The sequence below is a fragment of the Malania oleifera genome, chromosome 10 (assembly GCF_029873635.1).
Source record: "Malania oleifera isolate guangnan ecotype guangnan chromosome 10, ASM2987363v1, whole genome shotgun sequence".
Taxonomy (NCBI): Eukaryota; Viridiplantae; Streptophyta; class Magnoliopsida; order Santalales; family Ximeniaceae; genus Malania; species Malania oleifera.
Genome location: NC_080426.1, coordinates 47,723,875 through 47,749,269, shown reverse-complemented (window position 1 = coordinate 47,749,269; position 25,395 = coordinate 47,723,875). Strand labels below are relative to the sequence as shown.

At 37.7% G+C, this 25,395-nt stretch overlaps 1 protein-coding gene across 2 annotated transcripts in view; it reads right to left on the bottom strand.

Moving 5' to 3' along the window:
• Positions 1-2,521: 2,521 nt before the first annotated feature.
• Positions 2,522-25,395, bottom strand: part of LOC131165954 (uncharacterized) — a 36,597-nt gene continuing 13,723 nt past the window's right edge. Inside the window, exons 7-10 of one of the 2 annotated variants that reach the window (XM_058124140.1) lie at positions 16,223-16,651; positions 5,459-5,540; positions 3,748-5,334; positions 2,522-2,828 (exon numbers count right to left, since the gene is read on the bottom strand). In XM_058124140.1, coding sequence (XP_057980123.1) covers positions 2,668-2,828; positions 3,748-5,334; positions 5,459-5,540; positions 16,223-16,651 — 2,259 coding nt within the window. In that variant the 3' untranslated portion in view covers positions 2,522-2,667. The remainder of the gene's footprint in view (positions 2,829-3,747; positions 5,335-5,458; positions 5,541-16,222; positions 16,652-25,395) is intronic. The other variant, XM_058124141.1, reaches the window with a different exon arrangement.

Sequence of the window (25,395 nt, the reverse complement as noted above, 5' to 3'; positions counted from 1 at the left end):
TACCGGTGTTGATTTTCTTTCCCTATACTCTTTATTATTTGTCTTGTGTATGATTTAAATTTCATATATTGTGATATAATTTCTTGCATCCTGTCAAGTGTTTTATTTTGTAGAGAAAGTTTGTAATTCCGCAAAAGAGTCCATTCACCCCCCCCTCTGGACTATATACTCCCGGGCTGGGACGTCTAACAAGATTCATATTTAGTGTTTCATTTGCAACCAATATGGACATTACAGCACTCAGTGTGTCCAAAATCCTAGAACTAGGAGGGTAAAAAGAGAAGGCATACAAAAGAATGACTCAGTTGCCATCAACAAGAATGTTTCAGGATCCAGTAAGGATAGAGAAACAGTCGAAGTTGATTTGGTTATCGAAGATTTTCTGGGAAGGACTCCAGAAATCTCAAAGGAAAAAAGAAATATTCTAAAAGGGATAATCAATAATCCAACAATTCCAGCAAATACATCTTTTTCAGTTGGTCTAAAAGAAGTGGTCGAAATATTTTAAGAATTTGAAGTCATTATTTCATAAAACTTCAAAACTGTGAACATGGAAAGTACAACAAAACTCATTCATCAACAGATCAAGCTTAAAGTTGAAATGGATATTCAGCTTAAGAAATATAGCTTCACTACCAGGGCGATAGTGAGTATTTCAGAGTATCTAGAATTAAAACAGTTCTGGATGAGGAGTCGATTGTCTATTCCAAAATTACACATTCCCAGAAATATAAACCATGAATTGTTAATTGCAGTATAAAAGACCTTAAAGATAAGAGAAGTCTAGTTTTTTGGATTCAGCAAAACAGGACAAGCTTTTGATTTCCTGCCATCAATGGTAAAATATGTGTTAAATTTCACTAATCCATTACGGTTATGGTGGATTGGATACATTGAACCAATTGAACTGAAATCAGGAAGAGTTTTGTTTTGGAATCTTTTTCCAGAAGATTGGAAGGACGGAGCAGTCTCAGATTTTCATGAAAAAGAACCAGACTATGAGGATTTACAGAAACAAAGGAAATTCTATGAATTGGTTCAGAATTTGTAGGGAATTTATCTTCTTGAAGCAAGGATGGCTTTGGATTGTATATTCTTCGCAGATCATGAAACTTTGATTGCTATTGAAGGAAAGTACTTCCAGAAATTTGAAAAGGCAAATTTAGCAAAATTTGCAATTGGAGCAAAAAGAATAATTAATCAAATTAAAAATTGGGAGCATCATCTTCCTTCAACCTAGGCCATGAAGAGTGATCTTCAAATTGTACTTGCAGAGTTAGCAAGAAAAGAGCACGATGAAGAAATCATTGGAGCTTTGAAATATCTTTGAAGGTGGACAAGATCTTTATCAGATATACGATTCAGATGATAGTCCAAGTATCATCATATCCCAGGCCAAATTAAGTCGACTACTCAGAAGGGTCATATCAAACATTTATCCAGAACCATGTCATATCCCAAGCCTCGCCGAAAGGACAATTCGTCGGATCATATCAATTGCTTTTGTATTTGTATTTTTATACTTTAGTCAAAAGTTGTTTTATTTTAAGTTGTTGTATTTTGTTTTGTTTTGAAAAGATAAGTCAGCAAAGCATGTGTTGTTCCCTCCTTTATTTAAAGTAATTTTTGCTTTATGTCTACATCAGTTTGGCATCTACTTTTGAGAAAGCAAGTTGTGCTTATCCATTAGTAGTGTTTGCCTATACAAGGGAGCTCCGATCCTTATGTTAAGAGAGAGAAAATTAAGATACATTTATAAAAGTCTATTCAGTTCTAAACATCTCTCTTTAAGTCTTTCTTTTTATTCCAAACACTATTGTGTGAAGGTTGAAGCTCTAAGAAAGCCCAAGGAAGCTTGTTGGAAGGAGCACTCGTAGAGATTTCATTTAGACACCAAGCATAATAGTGAAATACAAAAGACTATCTGATACAATTTCGTACAAAATTAAAAGAGAATGAACAAAATAAGGTAATAAACTTTTATTAATTAATTTTTCTTTCCCCTTTTATCACTCTTATCTCAGTTTTGAGCCGAGGCAAGAAATTAGTAATAGAAAGTCAAACTAAGAACCAGAATTGACTCTGAAAGATGAAATGCACATTTAATATTCTTCAAAGAAATTTGGGCGAAAGTTTCCTGGAAGTATTAAACATGAAAACAATCATTACTTGAGTAAATCCTTTTTTTTCCTCAAGGAAATAAATTAATCCCACACTTCTGAGCATCAAATTTAAGATTTGAATTAAAAAATTTGAGAATTTATACTAAGCAACATGATTTAATTAAATTCACGTATTTAAACTTCAGACTCGGTAACTCGGCAACTGCACAGTAACACCCCATCTCCAAACCAGTATTTCAGACAACATAATCACACAGAATATTTTTCTGGGTTGAACAACTGCCAGTGAAACAGAACTTTTGAAGCCCATTTTTTTTCTTTAAAAAAAATAAAATAAAAGGGAGATTTCATTTGGTCTCCCGGATAAATAACAAACCCAGAACCCAACACCATGCCAATTGAAGATGAAATTCATAAATCACATTTATCTCCAGCTAATACTTCTTACAATCATGCACTTTAAACCCATCCTCCATGCAATGAGTTTATGATCTGCGCGAAAAGATGATTACATCGCCATAAACATGGTCACAATCACGATCCACTATCTATTATACCTAAAGCCTGTGTCTAGCTCATGACCGTATCCCTGGTTATGCCCAGCAATGGCAAAAGGGTTCACTTGCTTCGGGTTTGATCTGAGTTCCATCTCGAGAAGCCTTTGGAGAGCATCTGGATTATTACTTGCACCACCACCATCATGAGCTGAAATGCCATATGAGGGTAAATAAATAGAAGTTTAATAATAATAATTATTATTATTATTATAATAATGAAGTATTTGTGCAAAAAAAATAATAATAATTAAGTGATCCACTGCCTTGCTCAAGCCGGCATCTTCTGCCTTACAGGGCATCTCTAACAAAGCTTTCATCTCATTTTCAATGCAAATATATTCTCCAGATAAAAGTCTATTGAATCCAGACAAGCGATACAGACATCCAGACAAAACCCAAAACTAGATTGCAGCACATCCATTGGTGCTCGGCATTTGGCTGAAAAGTTTAATTTCCTCTGCTATAAGACACAATAACCCTATATTCGGAAGAGGTCTTGGATTTGCATTTGTATAGATTTAAATAAAATGTAATAATAAGTTGGAGAAGAAACCTCCCACCTCAACAAAGAAAAATCGAGCAGAAAGTACTCAAAAGGAAATAAATAGCCAAAGATAATCTCTCAATCTCACTTTCTCACCTAAATGTGTTTTTCAAGAATTAAAAAGACCAGAAGAAAGAAGCACAAACTTCACCAATATATGTGGAAAATAAATTAAAGAAAACCTGGAATCTTATGAGGTCAAACTAAAAATATCCATTACAGTTATATCTTCGTTCTTGATTGAAATTCAACCACTCTAGTACCATAATTGATGAAACTAAATATGCCAAAAGATTGTGGGTAATGGGAGAAATAATGAGCAATAAAATTGAGGAATACATAGGCATGACACTACAGAATTTGTGGCAAAAAAATAATAGCCCTCTTTTGATACAGATAGAGATTACTTAGATTTTTTTATGAAAGCAAAAACGATGGATTTCTATTCCAACTGCAAATTTGTAACTCATTGCGTGCCAAAAAGAAAAATGAAGAAACTGACAAAGCAGGCAAGGGCTTTTACCTGGCAAGGGCATTCCAAGGGTGCCAAAGTTTGGGTTACGGTGACCAAATGGAAAACCTTGCATTGGGTTTGCATCCTGGACAAAGCTAGCTGCATGATTGCTGGGCTGAGGTGGCAATGGTGCACCCCTGGGAAACCCATTTAGTAGGTGAGGTGGAGGGAAGTTGCCTGGCATGTGCATCTGCTGTAGCATTGCATGATGACCGGAAGGATCAAATCCTGATAGCCCAGTATTAGGGTGTTGGAAATGAGGCCGAAGCATATTTGCAGGAAGTTGGTGTGGTGGGGCATCATGATTGATAATGCTCTCTGGAGACGTGAATTTCAATTGAGGATTAATATGATGGGAATCAAATGGATGGAACAATGGCCTTCCATGATTAATCTGAGGATGATTAAACTGCGGAGAAGATGATTGAGGATAAACATTCTGACGTGGAATTTCAGACTCCATCAAATTGTAAGGACCACGCTGAAAAGGTGGACCTTCTTGACCTCTGACCATATGTCGTTCATCTTTAAGGACAACATTTAGAGCTGCCAATTTTTCAGCAATTTCAACTGGCATATTTGGTGAGGACAACAGTTGGGCTTTAGTTGCGTTCACTGGAGAAATAAATGATGAGCATGTAGGATTGACAGGATCACTAATCACAATCAAGCTCTCCTCTTCAGGCAACCTAATGTCAGCCCCCGCATCAAAGCCACCAAGTTTGGATCCTACCTCAGTTCCAAGGTTCATTGATCCCATTTCATGCTGATGATCATTGAATCCTAAGTTGCTGTACCAATCACCTTCTATAATACCCAAATTGGTTTCTTGTCTGTTACTTGACATTAGCAGACTGCTTTCATGACTGGTCTTGTTCAACCCACCAATTCCATCAACTATAGGAGGGAAGAGACCATCATCTACCATTGAAGAGGATAACCCATGAGGCTCTGAAACATCAATTCTTGCAGATCCAACTGAACCCTGCAGCTCCTTCATGAAAGCTGTCCCAAAAAGAGTTTCAAGAGTCAGTGTCTTACTAGGACTACGAACTTTCTCTGCATTTTCCTCCTTTGCATTGTTTGGTGCAGTTTCAATATTTCCTGCTTCAAGAAAATGCAGCTTGTCTGAGGATACCATGTAAACATTTGAGAAAGGTGGCATCTTTTGCATTCTGGTTCCCTTTTGCAGCAATGAGAGAAGCTGTTGGGATGCATGATCATCAATATCAGCGTTTGGCTGCTCAGTCTTTACATCAAGAACCCTCGAACCTTGCACAGATGGATGCAAAGGGGAACTATTTTTTCCAATTTCCGAAAGAATTGATTGCTCAAGGTCCTCACATGTAAGCACTGCTGGGATCGCCTCAGGTTTATTAATATTGTGCAACTGAGCAGAGATCCCAACTGTTGCAGATGACAAGTTAGATGTCACATCCTCGTTTGTAGGTTCAGAGCTTTTTAGGGGAAAATCTGATATGATTTGCTCAGTGGATTTCACATCAGACACTTCAGATAAACCTTTCTCGCCCCCAACAATTAATGAAAGCAAGTCACTTGACCTGCCAGATGAATAATCGTCCACTGGTTTCTTTTCTGTAATATAAAAACGAAAAGAACAAGAATGAGAGTATAATTATATAATTTCACGCACTTCAAGTTGGACGTTATCCAAAAACCAACAGCAAAATGTTAACCCAAACATGTAAATATGAAGTACCTTCTTCTAGAAACCAATGAGCAAACTTTGACGATTGGCTCGTATTGGGGCTCCACATGTCATCTGCTTTAATGTCATGATGCTATTGGAGCACCACAAATAAATAAAATAATAAAGTGTCAAAATTCGTTAACATAATAAAATTTCTACCGAAACTACAAACCAGAAAATATTCATCCAAACCTGTAGCTTTCATTCCCAAGAAGATAAACCTCCATTCCATATCAAAAATGTGAGCACACGCCCAAAAAATAAAATAAAATAATCACACAAGAATACTACACATGTGATCCATACAGTTCAAACTGATCATATACCTAATGAGTCCATGTGTGTGTGTGTTTGTGTACAAGGTAGCAATTAGATGACTAGAAACCAAGTCTACCAAGCTTTTGATACCTTCCCAGGCATCTTGGCTAAAATCAAGAAAAGATGAGCAATCAAAATGATAAGTAAACAAAGGCACAAGCCATTTCTTGTGGCAATTCCCAGTAACTCAAGGTCAACATCATCATCACCGTCCACAATAGCCATCTATTTTCCTCTTCCACTCCGTGCTTACCACCAGTTGTATTTTTTTCATCCTCAATTGCATTCTCTTCCATTCTTATTAGCATTCAAGTTTCTAGTGTACGATTTCTCAAAAAGGTGTAAGTTATTCCAGAGAGAGAGAGAGAAAGAGAGAGAGAGAGTCTGCTCAACTTCAACTTCGTCCACTGCCAGGCCTCAAACTCTCCACTTTGAACACAAGAAAACCCTAAATGATACCTAGGGTTCTCTCAACTAAAGGCTTGTCCATTCATTAGATGACCCACAGGTTTCAGCCCACTATGAAACTCTTTTAACATTGCCAAATGGACAACTGAGCAGAATCATACAATATAAATCATAAATTTGAACCACCTTGAAATATATACATATGTGGGCGCAATTTTTATTTCCTCTTTAGGATATAAAACTTGCATCTGTGAATAGTTGTCAATTTGAGATTGGAATTGTGAATTGAAATTCCAAATTTGGGAACCAAGAATTGAGAATCAAAACAAATTGAATCAAATCATAACATTCAGTACAAGTTTTCAAAATTGATTCCAAATGAGATGCATTAATGATATATGAATAGAAAGCAAACTAGTACAATATATTTAAATTTTGACCCCAAAAAAAGAAATGTATTTCATGTCTATGCTTTCCCTAAACAATAAAAAGGGATGGAGTCAAGAAAATTTAATAGGAAAAAAAATTTATTGTTTAAGGGAAAGGAATCAAGAAAAAATAATAAAAGACTGAAGTTTTGTTGTTTATTATCAATTTTAAGAAATCATCATGTGTATTGCTTCTCTGGTTAAAAAAAAAAATTAATCATCATAACTAAAAAACCACTAAAAAAAAGCCAACTTTTGAATTTTAACACCACCACAAAACATGGGTAACACCTTAGCCAGTGAATGTTCTGCCCCTCCTTTTCAATGGCTGAACATTATAGTCCTCCAAGAGTGTAGAATGATCGGGTGAAGGCATAAGACAAAGTTCTATTTTCTCCTCTTTTTTAGCACCAAACTGAGTTAGACAAGGTATAGAACATAATCATATTTAAAAAACAATAAAATGCGCTTTTTGGAGTTTTAAACCAGTCAGGTCCGTCAGGATGTGGTAGGTCTAGAATCATGTGAATTGATGAACTCAAATCGATTCTTAAGATTCACGGGGTGACTTAATAGATTTGGCAATGATTCGGTTGTTTTTTTACTTGCTTGTAAGATTTGGATCAGTTTGGTGTCGAATTGATATGAATTGAATTGAATCATGAACCTAAGATTCTGACAACTTTGCATGCGTGTAAAACTTGTAGGCATGATACTTACACATTTGACAGAAATTTTCATCTGCTTGCATTCATGATTTGATATTAGACATTCGAAGCACACGGAGAGGGGTGGGGGTGGGGGTGGGGGAGGAGGTGGGGTGGGGTGGCGGGAGGGGGGACAGGAGGTGGGGGTGGGGGTTGAAGCAGGCCAGAGAGATTACTTATTGGAGGTTAGCTGTGGTGAGCTCACACCATAGTAGTTAGAGGCGCAAGGCGAGCCAAGGCGCAAAGGGTCTTTGAAGCCGAGGCGCGAGGCGAAGGCGCGCGCCTCATGAAGGTGAGGTGCACAATTATTTAAATGGTGTAAAATGTCTATTTGGGGTAATTGATATATGAACATATGAAAATATCTAGTAATATTAGAATTTAAAATGCCAAAACATTCAATTACAAAATTGAAAATTTAGCCCAAAAGCATCAATAATTCAACATAGTTCAACATCAAAAGAAAAGAGTACAAATCAAAAAATAGTAGCTAAATTTCAATAAAATAAATAAATATTATGTATTAGTTATAATTTATAAACTCACATTAATTAAACTAAATATTAAAAATTAAAAAATAGTAGCTAAATTTCAGTAAAAAGAATAAATATTATGTATTAGTTATAATTTATAAACTTGCATAAATTAAACTAAATATTTAATTAGTAATTACATATAAAGAAGAAGAAGAAAAAGAGTGGCCAAATTTCAAAAAAAAAAATAAATATTATGTATTAGTTATAATTTATAAACTTACATTAATTAAACTAAATATTACAAATTTAAAAACAGTAGCTAAATTTCAGTAAAATAAATAAATATTATGTATTAGTTATAATTTATAAGCTTAGATTAATTAAAGAAAATATTTAATTTATAAGCTTACATATAAAGAAGAAGAAAAAGAGAAGCAGCAGGCAGCAGGCAGCAGCACGTAGCACACAACAAGCAGGCAGCAGGAAGAAGAAGAACTCACGAGGGCTCCTGCTGGTTGGAAACGAAGTCGCGAAGGGTCGTGCTCCTTCAAAATGTTGAAGACGAACTCACGATCCTGGTTCGAAGCTCGAAGACGAAGTAGAGAAGGCTTCCGGCTGGTTCGAAGGCTCACAGATGAGCTCACGTTGCTGGTTCGAAGGATCGCGAAGGCTCCTGCTGGTTCGAATGTGCAAGACAAACTCACGAAGGGCTTCGAAGGGCCGAGAGGGGCTAGGGCTATGTTTGTTTGAGTCGAATGAGGGCTACAGGTCTGGCTGTGGCTATTTCTCTACTTTAAATGACTAAAAATCCACAAAGCGCGACTCAATGCGCCTGTCGCCCCAATGCGCCTTGTCTCGCCTAGCGTCGCCTCTTGCAGGACACCTCACCTCACCTGGTTTGAGGTGCAAACCTCTTCACTTCACTGCGCCTTGCGCCAGGCACGCTTTTAACTACTATGGCTCACACAAAGACTGTCTCCAGTTAAGGCTCTAACTTTGGAGCCAAACCAAAATGATCAAAGGCAGAGGGATTAATGGTTAAGTTTATGAACATCCTCAGTGGCAGAGGAAACCCTACACGCTCACTGTCAAATGCTTTTTTTCCCACGGTGTCCAACATGTGTTGGATGCATCTACACACTTCCTCGTCTGTGACACAGTGGAGACCGACATCCAACGGAACTTTGAAGTTTCAGTGCTTCTTTGTTTGTAAGAGTCCAACGTCCACACAACTATACAACAACAACAACAAAACCAAGCCTTAGTTCCACTAGATAGGATCGGCTATATGAATCCTTTTCCGCCAATTCATGCGATCATGGACCATTTCTTTTGAGTCCACACAACTAGGTATGTGTAAAATTAATAGGCATGATACTTACACATTTGACAGAAATTTCCATCTGCTTGCATTAATAATTTGATATTAGACATTCAGGGGCTGGGGAGCTTGAAGCAGAGCAGAGAGATTACTTGCTGGAGGTTAGCTGTGGTGAGCTCACAGAGTCTGTCTCCAGTTAAGGCTCTAACTTTGGAGCCAAACCAAAATGATCAAAAGGCAGAGGGATTAACTGGTTAAGTTTACGAACATTCCAGCACCCCCCCACCCTCCCCAAAACCCCACTCCCCCCACTCCAGTCACAGAGGAACCCCTGCATGCTCGAAGTGTCACATGCATTTCCTCAAGGTGTCCAACATGTGTTGGATGCATCTACACACGTCCTCGCCTGTGACACAGTGGAGACCGACATCCAACGGAACTTTGAAGTTTCAGTGCTTCTTTGTTTGTAAGAGTCCAACGTCCACACAACTATACAACAACAACAACAAAACCAAGCCTTAGTTCCACTAGATAGGATCGGCTATATGAATCCTTTTCCGCCAATTCATGCGATCATGGACCATTTCTTTTGAGTCCACACAACTATGTATGTGTAAAATTAATAGGCATGATACTTACACATTTGACAGAAATTTCCATCTGCTTGCATTAATAATTTGATATTAGACATTCAGGGGCTGGGGAGCTTGAAGCAGAGCAGAGAGATTACTTGCTGGAGGTTAGCTGTGGTGAGCTCACAGAGTCTGTCTCCAGTTAAGGCTCTAACTTTGGAGCCAAACCAAAATGATCAAAGGTGATCAAAGGCAGAGGGATTAACTGGTTAAGTTTACGAACATTCCAGCACCCCCCCACCCTCCCCAAAACCCCACTCCCCCCACTCCAGTCACAGAGGAACCCCTGCATGCTCGAAGTGTCACATGCATTTCCTCAAGGTGTCCAACAGGTGTTGGATGCATCTACACACGTCCTCGCCTGTGACACAGTGGAGACCGACATCCAACGGAACTTTGAAGTTTCAGTGCTTCTTTGTTTGTAAGAGTCCAATGTCCACACAACTATACAACAACAACAACAAAACCAAGCCTTAGTTCCACTAGATAGGATCGGCTATATGAATCCTTTTCCGCCAATTCATGCGATCATGGACCATTTCTTTTGAGTCCACACAACTATGTATGTGTAAAATTAATAGGCATGATACTTACACATTTGACAGAAATTTCCATCTGCTTGCATTAATAATTTGATATTAGACATTCAGGGGCTGGCGAGCTTGAAGCAGAGCAGAGAGATTACTTGCTGGAGGTTAGCTGTGGTGAGCTCACAGAGTCTGTCTCCAGTTAAGGCTCTAACTTTGGAGCCAAACCAAAATGATCAAAGGCAGAGGGATTAACTGGTTAAGTTTACGAACATTCCAGCACCCCCCCACCCTCCCCAAAACCCCACTCCCCCCACTCCAGTCACAGAGGAACCCCTGCATGCTCGAAGTGTCACATGCATTTCCTCAAGGTGTCCAACATGTGTTGGATGCATCTACACACGTCCTCGCCTGTGACACAGTGGAGACCAGCATCAGAGGGAATTTTGAAGTTTCAGTGCTTCTTTGTTTGTAGGAGTCCAATGTCCACACTAATATTAGAAATATTGGGATCTGGATTTTTCATGGAAAATTATTTGGCACGCATCATGGTTCTATGAAGAAGTCTCCTCCATGCCAATAGCAACCCCAAGCCTGCAGGAAAACTCTGAAGAAAACCACAATAAGCACCTTGAGCGGCAAGGTCCATGGTTCTAATCCCACTATGTGCAGTTGACTCCCACCCCAGGAAACCAGAGGCTGCTTAACCTGGTGTCATAGTTGTGGCTACTACCATGGTTTTAAAACTCAGACCAGTGACTGACCCAGCGAAGCCATCAGGTCGGTCCGACCAGTCAGCCTGGTGGTTGAACCAATGGTCGAACCGACGATGTCAATATGTAATTATATTCCTAATATTATATGCAATAATATTTTCTTGCAAAAATAATATTACACCATTTACATATATAAATATTATAAAGATGTTAATTGTAATCACAAGTATTAGTTCCTTGAAAGTCAAAAAATAATGACTAACGGCCTTAATTAAAAATTTGAATTACATTTCTTATATTCATAAAATATTCTTTATAGTTTATTATTTTAATTTTGTCCAAAAAATATTAGCTGAAGTTGGTGAATTTGTTCATTTTGTTGTCCTAGTGTGCAGCAATTTTATTATTTCAATTTATTTTTTTATTTTATTGGAAAAATATAGAATTTATTAGCTTGGGAAAAGTAACTTAAATACATAATATATAAAATGTGCTCCATTATTAATGTACCAGCAAATTAGTGCAGTGGTAAGACATGCTCTCTTCCCCATGCATCCTGGGTTCAAGTCACAGGCCTCCTACACTTCTCTAAACATTTTTTTTCTTTTCAAAGCAAAGGACTGGGTTGACCCACCTTCAACCTGGTTCAGACCAGTTCGGACCGGTTTGACCAAGTCATTCCCAGTTTAACATATATCTGCTTCGGGTGAGCTAACCAGACCGGTCTGGGAATTGGTTCCAGTTGAACCGGCTGGTCCGGTCTGAGTTTTCAAACCATGGCTACTACTATGGTGCCCAACGTAACAGGTTCATTGCCAATCACCTTGGTGTTATTTTTTTTTTTTCTCCAAATCTCTTTTATACCACAACATGCAAGACAAACTTCAGTGCATGATACAGTTGACACATTTGATAACTAATACAAATGAAAAATTAAATAAATCTAATGAATCTCTATCTAGTGTCAAAGACTCAAAATGCAAACTCCCTCAAATTTGTAGTGAATGGAACTTGAGATTTTCTGAATAACAGACAAACAAGACAAAAGACAGTTGCTTCCTACAGAAAATATTTCCAAAGACCTTTTTCCAAACCTTCGACCATGGCCACCATTCCAACCTTGTTTCACTAATTCACAATAATGTTCTGGCATAAGCCAAGCCACTTCCAATCTGAAAGCTTTATTATAGGCAGAGAAGCTGCAACATTTAGATGAATGAGAATAGGATTTTGATTAAACAATTTCAGGGCAGATGAAACACTGATGCTTTGGGTCACTTAAAAATACAAGAAGTCTGACAACAGACTTTTCCCTATTCAATGAGAATTTAAAATTTTCAGCAAACAACACCTTAACTGAAGTCAGTGCAAGGTTGTGATGCTGTTCAGCATTTTCTATGGTTTGGTGTGTGGTTGGAGAGGAATGCTAACAATCAATGCTTGTCCCTGTCTGCTTTGGAAGAGGATTGCTTTTTCTTACTTCCTGTTGATCATATGCTACTGGAACCTTTGAAGAAGAATGCTTCATTGATTTCTTACATGATTTTTTTTTTTTTTCTTTATTTCACTTTAGTTCTCTTTCCCACCTCCCTCCTCCAATAAAAAATTAGTAGTAGGACAATAAATACTATCTTCCTTTTTGTATCTCTCTCTCTATATATATAATCTTTTCATTTTTATTTATGAAAAATGACCATAACAATAACAAATAAAATGAGAGGAGGACACACCTAGAAGGTTGCTCAAGCTGGTCAACCTAGGGTAATAGATTCACCAATACGGTGTAGAACAAAAGCACATGTGTGGTAGGGTTTAAGAAAGAGCAGGATTGAGAGTGCCCCTAGAGCATGTAAATAATAATATTGTTGAGAGTGCCTTGAGAGCATCTATATAATAATATTGTTTATGCTTCAATGTCAATATATAATTCGTACTTGTCATGTACTTTTAACATAATTACATGCTTTTGTAGCAATATTTAGGGCCCATTAGTTTTGAAACAGTTCTCATTTTCCATTTTAGCTTTCCAAAAAAATTACAAAAAAGTTAGCTAATTTTTCATTTTTACAACATTTGTATGAAAAAAATGAAAAATAAACAATTTTGACACTTTTTTCTTGTGAAAATAGTTTTATTTTTCATTTATAATTTTTCACATAATTACAAAAAATGTCTCTTCATTTTCCATTTCTCCAAATTTAAAAGTTGGAAAACATCTTTTCATTATTTTTCCAGATTTCCAACTCTTGCTTTGCATCTGAGAGCATGGAATTCGGATCTTGGAAATTAATTTGTACAAATTTTGCATAAAAAATCTTCTAAATCCATATAAATTCAAATTCAAACCCCAAATTTCATGATTCCAAATATTATAAAATTTGGAAAACTAGAAAACAAGTTGCCTTTTTTGTGATTATTTTAAAATCTAAAACTTAAAAAATTAAAAATTATTTTGCACATTCAAACAAATTCTTTATTTTCTACCTTTTTGTACAAATATTACAAATTTTAAAAATAAGCTAATTTTTAATAATTCTTTAAAACTAAAAATTGGAAAATGGAAAATGTTATCCACAACTAAACAAGCCCTTACTTTTTATGTTTCTACATTTTAATTATTTTGGATCAAAATAAAAAATACTAGGAGAATCAGCGTTGATATGCTGCCACATGACTACCCTCCCTTTATCACATTCCTGTACATATAGATTTTTCGTCGAGGACTAATAACAAGTAGTTGCCAAGTCCTAGTAGTAGGAGCATTGATCATGTTCATCACGATGGTTCTATTCTTCAGTTACAGCTTCAGTTCACAGGCTTCGAGCAAGCACGTCTTGAGTGAGAAGTAGTTTTGCAAAAAAATGATTATTGTCAAAATAATGAGTGGCATACAGTAATTGGCTTGACGGGTAAAAATTAAATTCTACCAGCACACAAATTTAGCTGTGATACTTGGTAGAGGTGACCAAGTTAATTCACAGGCACCTCCTGTAGAAGGTTTGGATGGAATTAATATTTTTAAGGATGATGTTTCTAATGAAAAGCAAACAGTAAGGGATGGAGTTCTGCCCACCCCAGTTCAAGAAATTTGTAGGAAGGACCATCAAACTGTTTGTTGGTAACTTGGGCCTCAATTATCTGATAGGAGGGGAAATGGAGTCAGGCTTGATGGTGGTAAATCTAAGGTAAACACGGGTCGGAGGGAATTAGCTAATTTGAAGTGTTACATGAACTATAATGGGAAGAGCTTAAAGAGGGGTTTTCTTGGCTTAATTTTGTTATTTATTTATTTATTTATATCTTTTCTTCTTATTTCCTTTTTATTTTTCCTTTTTCTTTTTGAATATTTAGTATCGTTGCTCTGATTGTATATTCTCTCTCGCAATTCATAAAAAAAATTTGCAAAAGAAACAATATGGAAAAAAAAAAATAGAAAAATAAACCCATAAGACAGCCAAACAGAAGCAACTACCAGAAGAGCAGTTATATTCTCAAGTCTAAAGAATATCCATTTAAAGGCACCATGAGCAAGTGGAGCTTAATGCAAGTTAAAACAGTATTTCTTTAGTAAACCTTTAAATGTAACATTAACAAGGAAGGAAGTCCAATGATTAACTATTAGCAATCAAAACAATAACCAGTGTTGAAAGTGAGTGTGGTACATACAGGACAACTATAGAACCGGCAAAATACAACACAATAATAACAACAAGAAGCCTTAAGTCCGTTACATGAATCCTTTTCTACCAATTCACCTTATTAAGGTCATTTTCCTCTACTAGATTACGAGCTATTAAATCCTTCCTCACTGTATCATATTACAATATTTTAGCCCTACCTCTACCCCTTTTCCATCCCCAAAATAATAACTAACTCACTACTCCTCATAGGTGCACTATAGGCCTAAGTTTCAAATGCCCCCTCCTTTATCTTGTCTTCAATTGGTACTATGCCTAATTTATTGCATATATGTCTATTCCTTAATTTATCTTTTAATGTAATACCACTTATCCGCCTTAACATTCGCATTCCGGCTACTTTTAGTGTTTTACTTTTTATACATGTTTTTTAGTTGCCCAACAATCTAAACCATAAAGCATAGCTGACCTTATAGCCGTCTTATAGAACTTTTCTTTTAATTTTAATGGTATTCTACAATCACATAGCACGCTTGACGCAATTTTGCCCAACCGGCTTTAACCTTATGTGTTAAATCCTCTTCAATTACCCCTTCCGCTAGCATGATAGATCCAAGATATTTATATCTAAAAGTGCTATTAATTTCTAGATTATCAAGTTTGTTTTTCTCTCCACTACTCTTTACATTACTGAAATTATGTTTCATATATTGTCTTATTCCTGCATCTTACTTCTAAAACCTTTAGACTCTAAAACGGTTCTCCAAAGTTCTAACTTAGATTCCACTCCACTCCTACTTTCATCAATCAAGACAATATCATCTACAAACAACATACACTAAGAGATTTTGTTTTGGATATTCCTAGTGGGTTAATCAATCACTAAAGTAAAAATATATGGACTCAAAGTAAAATCTTGATATGCACCTATTGTGATTGGAAAATCTTTAGATTCCTCTCCTACCGTCCAAACACTAGTCATATCATACATATCTTTAATGACCTTAGAATATCTAATCATTAGATTCCTCTCCTATAGTCCAAATGCTAGTCATCACTCTATCATACATATCCTTAATGACCTTATATCTACTACACACCCTCTTCTTTTCTAAGACCCACCAAAGAACGTCCCTAGGAACTCTATCATAGCCTTTTTCTAAGTCAATAAAAACCATATGCAAGTCCCTTTTCTTTTCCTTAAACTTTTCCATTAATCTTCTTAAAAGATAAATAACTTCTATTCTTAATCTCCCAGGCATAAAACCAAACTGATTATCTGAAATCCTTGTTTCTAGTCTTATTCTTTGTTCAATTACCCTTTCCCACAATTTCATTGTATGATTCATAATCTTAATTCCGCAATAGTTATTACAATTTTGAATATCACCTAGTTTTTGTACAAAGGTATTAACTTGCTTTTCCTCCATTCCTCCAACATTTTCTTGGTTTTTTATAATAGTGTTGAATAGATTAGTTAACCAAATACTTCCTCAATCCCCTAAACATTACCAAATTTCAATAAATTTTAACAAGAACTAGGCAGGATACGGACAAAGCATTAAAAGAAAATAAAATAAAAAGCGATAGGATCATAGTTACCTCAATAAAACTGGGTGAGCAACCATTATTTACTGTTATAGCCGTTCCGAAAAGCTTGTCTAAGATTGATGATGACTGATTGTGATCAGGTTCACCAATGAATTGAGTGCCTTTCTCCTTCTCAACCTCAAGCTTTAAAATGTCGTCGTCCTCTAGGGCTTCACAAGCCTCCAAAATATTTGAGATCTCGTGTGATTGGTTATTCATTCTAATTAACTCACTAGAAGCTTCTGAAGCTGACGAAGAGTTCACAATCTTTTCTCCCTTGTCAACAAGTGGAATGTGAATATTCATAGATTCAAATTGCAGCCCACGGAAGCCCATTTTCTGAGCTGGCTGTATTTCCTCTTGATTAGCAGAAGCCTCACTTATAGCAGGGTTATCTTTTGCATGCAGAACCCTATTTTCATGTTTAAGATTTCCTACCTCCTATAGAGCAAACAGTAGAATGCACCAAAAATTTGGAGGAACACAGAAGATGACAATTGACATTAAAATAATATTATGCAATAAAATATAAAAAGGCATTCATCAATATTAGTAAAATATAAGGCAAACTAGTCAGCAACTGATAGAAAACTAAAAAAAATGATGAAATATACAACAAATCAAGCCTTGAATTATCACTAGGTGGGGTTGCAACATGAATCCCTTTTCCGCCAATTTACATGATTGTGGGTGATTGCCTCCAACAATTTCAGGGCTATTAAATCCTAACCATCACATTCCAAGTTGCTCTAGATCTATCCATACCCCTACCCTCACCCCTTCTCCTGCTCCTAATAGTAACTAGCTCACTCCTGGTGGACTATCTGGCCTATGATGTAGAAGCCAAGACCATCTCAGCCCTCCACCCTCATCTTCTATAGAAGCTACCACAAATATGTTCATTTCATAATTCACCTTTTTAACTTTATACAAGTCATCCACCTTAGCATTCTCATTTTGGCAACTTTACATTTTGGATTTGTTGCTTCTTAGCTGCCCAACATTTTGACACATATAGCATAGTTGGTCTTACAATCATCCTATAAAACTTCCCTTCAAATTTTAAGGAAAGTTAGACAACATATAGAAATAAAACCCAATCCCATGGAAAATATCAATTCATGCCACAAATGCTTCTTCCAAAACTCAAACAAGTCTACTGAAGTTTACTCATGGTCATTTCACATTTATGTGGCTAACCTGGATATAAACAGTGAGTTAAGGTAAAGAAGGATCAAAAGCGAAGGCGTGCTCAAGTAAAAAAGTAAAAAGAAAGTGATGTGCAAATGGATGCCCTTTTTTTCCTACTTCTTTCACAAATTTTGTGAAATGAAACTATTAAAATGGAATCAAACACAGGATGAGGGAGGGCCACCTGTATCCCCTAGGCTGCCCATTCGGCACACATTTTAGCATTTGTAATTATTTGTTTAGTTGGGTCCTAATATGTGTTAGTTGTATTAGTGGTATAAGCGCTGAACATGCAAATTATTGTACAGTTATTGTTTTGAATCAGATTGCAGTCTCCCTTTCTTCTTCTTCTTCTTCTTCTTTCGGCACACATTTTAGTATTTGTAATTATGTGTTTAGTTGGGTCCTAATATGTGTTAGTTATATATATTCTAACATCTGCCCTACATCAAATTGCCCTATTTCCTGCTTTTTTTTTTTGCTACGTCTCCACCATCACTGGAATCCTTAGCCCCTGATCCACCACCAGCCAGAATCCCATCGCCGGAGGTCCATTTCTGGCGGCTCATGCACTCCACGTGCCAGCCATGCACGTGGGGAAGTTGCTAAAGTTCCCCTGTTTTGCCCAGACTCGCGAGATACTGCTTCCTGCTTTGAGAACTTTGACTTGTTTCCTAAGATTATGAAGCTTTCAGAGGAGAAATTGAGTTATCAAGCTTGGTTTGCATTCCTAAGATCACATACACCTAATATTAGGCTGCATGAGCAAATTTCAGACTTTTGAAGTGTCGTCAGCATTCAGATCGAGTTCCAACTACTGCTTGAAAGTTGTTTTCTTGAGAATCGGGAAGTAGGGACTTGAGAAATTGTTGGTTTAACATTGGAATTCGATGGCAAACTCAAGTTGTGTTCCAATTCCTTGGCAGGGTGAACCAAACTCTTGCTTTTTCTTGACTATTATTTGTATGACTAGTGTAAATTCGTAGTTGCATACTTCCAAGTTTCTTATTACTCAAAAAAAAGAAAAAAGAAAAAATCTGCCCTTTGTTCTGTAAATTCCCCTAGCTAACTCATCATTGCATCCTTGTTCAAATCCATACATAGTCAATCCCATGTTGCCATGTTATGTGTGACCACATACATTCATATGCATTATGTTCTACAGCTTTCTGTTTGTGCATTGTAGTAATTTTAGGATTCATATCACTCATAGTCAAGTTTAGTCCTCAGCATAATTGTAGCATATTGCATTAATCATGGTCACCAACAAAATCATTGACCCCAACAAACTTGCACCCACTTACACCCAGTCCTTGTCTACCTGCTTAGACACTCTTCAGGAGTCTTGCGGACCAAAATTTTGAGCACCTCACACAACAGTTTGATCAAGTTTTGAGGATGTTAGGTAAACGCCCTGTTGTGGTAGACATAAAGCCATCTGTTAGGCACCCTAACGACTCCCCATATTCAGTAAGGTCAGCCCGGGGTATCCTTCCTACTCCAGGGGTTCCTTTAGTACCTAACAATATGAGTCAGGCTCCAAAACAGACCGGTAGGCCAGTTCAGACCCCCCAGCCTCAAGTTAATCTAGAGTCTAGGTTTGGGGAAGGTAACCTTGAGAAGTTTAATGATGCAGGGTACCAACCTAACCCCAGGCATGCTCCACATTCCCCTATGCAGGGTTGGGAAGACTATGGAGATGTGACCAAAAAAGGTCAAGGTGGATGTGTATGCTTATGATGGGAAACTCGACCCAAGCTCCTTTTTAGACTGGGTATCGGAGATGGAGGACTTTTTTAATTGATAGTATATGGGGTGAGGATAAGGTTCAGCTTTCCAAGATGAAATTGATAGGGCCGGCAAAGAAGTATTAACAAACTGTACAACAAACCCTAGAACAATTAGGTGAACCTCCTATTACCCAGTGAAAAGTGATGAGACAAAGATTGAAAGAAAAATGCATCCCTCCTTCCTTTAGGAGCCACCTGTTCAGCGAGCTCTTGAACCATAAACAAACCACTACTATAGCTAGCTACATTGATCCGATTTGAGGAACTCATGCTCAGGAGTGATGTTGTTAAGGTCACAAATCACAATGTAGCGAGGTTTGTGAATGGTCTTAAGGAGGATGTCAGGTGAGAGGTTGAATTGTTCTATCCAGAGACCTTAGAGGCAGCCTATCAAAAAGCACTTGCCATCGAAAGATACCTCAAAAGCTCTCGTAGTTCTTCATCCAAGGTGAGTGAGTCACGTCAGTCCAAATCCTTTCCTCACCCTAGGCCTACCATCCCACAATCTACCCCTAGAGAGAGTTCTGCGAAGCAAATAGAGTCACGTCATGTTGTTTGCTCTAGTGGACCCAATATTCCTCAAGCTAGTAGTTCATTTGTGCAGTGTCATCATTGCCATGCTAGAGGTCATATTGCTGCCCATTGTCCCAAATGAGCTTTAGCTTTAGAGCGTGTGACTGATGATTTGCCGAATTATGAGGATCAGGTTGTAGGTGTTGTTGAGTACTCGGGAGATGAGGGGGAGCTTGTAGATGATTTTTAGGAGGATGACCACCATGTTAGTGTGGTTAGGTGTCTTATCCACTACCATGGATAGTGAGAAGTGGAAATGGACCACTATTTTCCACACTTTCATTCGTTGTGGAGAGACAACATGTAAGCTTGTTATTGATGGGAGTAGAAGCATAAATGTGATCTACAAGGCTGCTCTAGGAAGATTAAACCTTAAAGGAGAGCCATGTAAGCTTGTTATTGATGGGGGTATTAGCATAAATGTGATCTCTGAGCCTGCTCTACAAAGATTAAACCTTAAAGGAAAGCCATACCCTCAGCCTTTTAAGGTGAATTGGGTAAACAGGACAAATTTACCCATTAGGTGTCTTGTACCTATCCGGATGGGAAATTATAAGGACGGGGTCTATTGTGATGTACTCCCGATGGATGTGGCCCATAACCTGTTAGGGCAATCGTGGTTATTTGATCATGATGTCACTAGTCATGGTAGGGAAAACACTTATGTGTTTAGGCACAAAAATGAGAACATCATTTTGACCCCTACCAAGCCCACACCCAAAGATCCTAAGTGAAGGAACAAGATAGTCCATCAAGCCCCAATTCAAAGAAATGTTCACTTGCTTGATCGTAGGACTTTTGAGCAAGAGAGCTTAAAAAACAAGTGCATTTTAGTTGTCATTGCTCGAGAGGTTCCTTCTGAGGAGCAAGCATCTTTATGTGAGTGCCCACCTGAGGTAAGAGAGTTGCTAGCTGAGTATCCTGATGTTGTGCCTAGTGAGTTAGCTAGTGAGCTACCACCTATGCAAGACATTCAGCATGACATAGATCTCATTCCAAGTTCAAAGCTACCTAACTTGCCCCATTATAGGATGAACCCTAAAGAGTGTGCTGAATTGAATAGCCAAGTAAGAGAACTCCTTGACAAGGGCTTTGTGAGACATAGCCTTAGTCCATGTGCTGTACCAGCTCTCCTAACTCCAAAAAAAGATGGATCTTGGAGGATGTGTGTGGATAGTAGAGCCATAAACAAAATCACCATCAAGTATAGGTTCCGTATCCCTAGACCCAAGGATATGCTTGACATCCTAGTTGGCTCTAGTTGGTACTCCAAGACTGACCTGCGTAGTGGGTATCACCAAATTAGAATTAGACTGAGAGATGAGTGGAAAATGGCTTTTGAGACTCAGGACGGTTTATTCGAGTGGTTGGTCATGCCATTTGGACTTTCTAATGCACCTAGCACTTTCATGAGGGTTATGACACATATTCTACAGTCATTCATAGGAAAGTTCCTACTGGTCTACTTTGACGATATCCTGCTCAATAGTAAATCTAGGGAGGAGCATTTGATACATCTTCATGAGGTCTTTGCCACCTTAAAAGAAGCAAAGTTGTTTGCTAACCTCAAGAAGTGCAGCTTCCTACAAACTAGTGTGCTCTTTCTTGGTTTTGTGATTTCTGCACAGGGAATAACCACAAAGGTTAGAGCCATTAGAGAATGGCCTGAGCCTCCGACTATTGCTAAGGTTCGTAGTTTTCATGGCCTAGCTACTTTCTATAGGCGATGCAAAGGGCATTTTGGCACCATCATGGCTCCTATCATTGAATGCTTGAAGAAAGAAGGGTTTCATTTGATCCCATCAACTGCTAGAGCTTTTAGAGAGGTAAAATAGAAAATGACCGAAGCACCTATACTTAGGCATCCCGGACTTTCGTAGAGTTTTTGAGGTGGCTTGTGATGCCTTTGAGATAGGTATAGGTGAGGTTTTGAGTCAGAAGGGACATCCTATAGCATTTTTCACTTTCAGTGAAAAACTCTCTGATTACGCGTCAAAGTTGCGAAATTAAGTATTTAAATGCATTAATTAAATGTCACTATTTTAATTAAATAATTAATTATGTCCCATATTTTAACCAATGAGCTCATTTGATAATTTTAAGATAACTATCCTATTTTTGTCGGAGATTTACGAATATTCATGTTTAATTATCGCAAGATAATTTTTCGAAAATTTGGAGAGGCCATGCATTTAATGTCTCGGGCCAAGCATGCAATAACAAGGAGACCGGACCATGCAAAATGATGTAAATTGAGGCTTTGAGTGCAAAAACAAAGCTAATTGGACGATTGTGGACAGTTTCGACTCTATTTCATAATTTGGACATAACTCTCATCCGAGCTCCAATTAAGACGACTCGAGATGCTACGAAATGCTAAGAAAAAACTCTACAACTTTCATGTTTTGTGTTTTGAGAGATACATACTGTATAAATGTCAAAATCAAGCTTGAAAGTGCAGGACAGGCCATGTGCTTTTGAATTAAAAGGAAAAGCCCATGTGTGAGGCCCATGATGTGACCACGTGGGAGGCCAAACGCATAAGACATGCGTTGGAATGAAGGGTCAGCCGTGCCTGGGGGGTTCCCTGTTGGTTTGGAAGGCATTGAATGTAAAGGCAATTTTGAAAAGTCAACAAAGGGGGGCTTTATTAGTTTATTATTTCTTTAGGTTTAAAGGTAGGGTTTTTCTTTTGGGTTGAAAGGAGGTCTTGCTTTTGGCTTAGGAGGCCATGTGCAGCAGGAGAGGTTTCTCCAAATTTCCACTCACACGGCTTGCTCTTCTTTCTCTCTCTCTCTCTCGCTCTCTCTCTCACGGCTTGCTTTCTTTCTTTCTTCTCTTCTTCTCTCATCTCTCTCTCTCTCTCTCTCTCTCTTTTCCTGGCATTTAAATACTTGGTTAAATCATTATTGTTAATTTTCAGTTGTGCTTTTATTTTGTCTTGAAATCTTAAATTTTTGTTGGATTATCTTTAAGTTTTTGTCCAAAATTTCAAACGTAGGATTTATTTCTCGTACGAATGTTTAAACGTTGGATTATCTTCCGCAGTTAAATTTGTTATCGTCTATCTTATTGTTTACTATTTCCCGTTTCTTCTCGTTAATTTGATGCGTGTTAGATTCATAGTTTAAGTGTCACGTTATTTAAATTTCATCACAATCATTCAAAAATCTCAAGAAACCGAATCTGAACCATGTTCAGTAGCCTGTTTACACGAGTTTGGAATTAAACTACATTCCCTGAGGAGACGATCTAACCCTTGGGCTAATTATAACACGACTGAACTCCTATACTTGGGATAACCTTTGCGCTGCTCATTTTTTGAGTGAGTCAAGTTTTTAGCGTCGTGAGAGAGAGAGAGAGAGAGAGAGAGAGAGGAGCAAGCCGTGGAAGTGGAAATTTGGAGAAGCCTCTCCTGCTGCGCACGGCCTCTCAGGCCAAAAGCAAGACCTCCTTTCAACCCAAAAGAAAAACCCTACCTTTAAACCTAAAGAAATAATAAACTAATAAAGCCCCCCTTTGTTGACTTTTCAAAATTGCCTTTACATTCAATACCTTCCAAACCAACAAGGAACCCCCCAGGCACGGCTGACCCTTCATTCCAGCGCATGTCTTATGCACATGGCCTCCCACGTGGTCACATCATTGGCCTCACACATGGACTTTTCCTTTTAATTCAAAAGCACATGGCCTGCCTTGCACTTTGAAGCCTGATTTTGACCTTCTTAGCACGTATCTCTCAAAACTCAAAACATGAAAGTTGTAGAGCATTTTCTTAGCATTCCGTAGCATCTTGAATCGTCTCAATCGGAGCTTGGATGAGAGAGTTATGTCCAAATTACAAAATAGTGTCGAAACTGTCCATAATCGCCCGTTTTTGCACTCAACGCCTCAATTTACATCATTTCTCCTTGTTATTGCATGCATGGCCAGAGACATTAAATGCATGGCCTCTCCAAATTTTTGAAAAATTATCCTACAATAATTAAACATGAATATTTGTAAATCTCTGACAAAAATAGGATGATTATCTTAAAATTATCAAATGAGCTCACTAGTTAAAATATGGGACATAATTAAGTATTTAATTAAAATAGTGACATTTAATTAATGCATTTAAATACTTTATAACGCAACTTTGATGCATAATCACTCTCTAATGGCAAACAGAGATATAGCACATATGATAAAGAGTTTTATGCTGTAATGAGATCTCTCCAACATTGGAGATTCTACTGGTTACCCCAAGATTTTGTACTCTTCCCTAACCACCTTGCTTTGCCATATTTGAGTTCGCAAAAGAAGTTGAGTGCAAAGCATGCTAGTTGGGTGGAGTTCCTTAATGAATACACTTTTGTTCTTAAGCATCGTTCCGGTGTTGAGAATAAAGTGTCGGGCCTTAGTAAGGTAGCAGTTATTCTCCATATCTTGAAAGCTAATGTCATTGGGTTTGATTGTCTGAAGAATAAATACTCCACTTGCCCTGATTTTGGGATTATCTTTTAGGAGGTGAGTGAGGGCCCCCGTTACATCATTCAAGAAGGATACCTATTTAAATGTACTACATTATGCATTCCCCGTACTTACTTTAGGGATCTTTTAGTTCGAGAATTGCATGCCATGGGTTAGCTGGTCATATAGGGAGGGATAAAACCATTGCCCTTTGTTGAGGATAGATTTCATTGGCCTTCCTTAAAAAGGGATGTTGCTAGGATAGTGTCTTAGTGCCACACCTGTCAGTTAGCCAAAGCTAAGAGACACAACACTGCCTTTATACCCCTCTACCATTGCCACGCATGCCTTGGAGAGACCTAAGTATGGATTTTGTTCTTGGACTCCCCAAAACAGCCCGGGGACATGATTCAATATTTGTTGTTGTTGATAGATTCTCCAAGATGGCACATTTCATTCCATGTAATAAGACTTTCAATGCATCGCATGTAGCTAAATTGTTCTTTAGAGATGTCAAATTGCATGGGTTGCCAACCTCCATAGTGTCTGTTAGGGATATCAAGTTGTCCAACTACTTGTTGTTTTCTTCTGCATGCCACCCTCAAACTGATGGCAGACTAAGGTTGTCAATCGTAGTACAAAGGTTGTCAACCGTAGTCTTGATGACCAACTTAGGGGTGTTGTGGGAGAAAAACAGGGCAATTGGGACTTGATGCTGCCTACTGTTGAGTTTGCTTATAATAATTATGTGAATAATTCCACAGGTAAGAGTCCTTTTGAGTGTGTATTTGGTAATAAACCATGTGCAACCATTGATCTTGTTCCATTGCCACCAGATGCCTGTATTTCTGAGACTGTTGAGTCTTTTGCCCATCACATTCATGAGCTGCATGCTGAGGTTAGGCAAAAACTTGCTATGAGTAATATGGATTATAAGCTTGTTGTAGATATACAGCGTAGAGCTAGAGACTTTAATGCGGGTGATAGTGTCATGGTTCACATAAAACCTAAGCACTACCCTAGAAATTCATTTAAAAAGCTCCATGCTCGTGCCATTGGCCCTTTCCTCATCCTTAAAAAACTTAGACCTAATGCATATTTACTTGAATTACCTACTCATATGACCATTAGTCCAGTTTTTAATGTAGAGGCTTTGACACCTTACCCAAGGCACTTTTG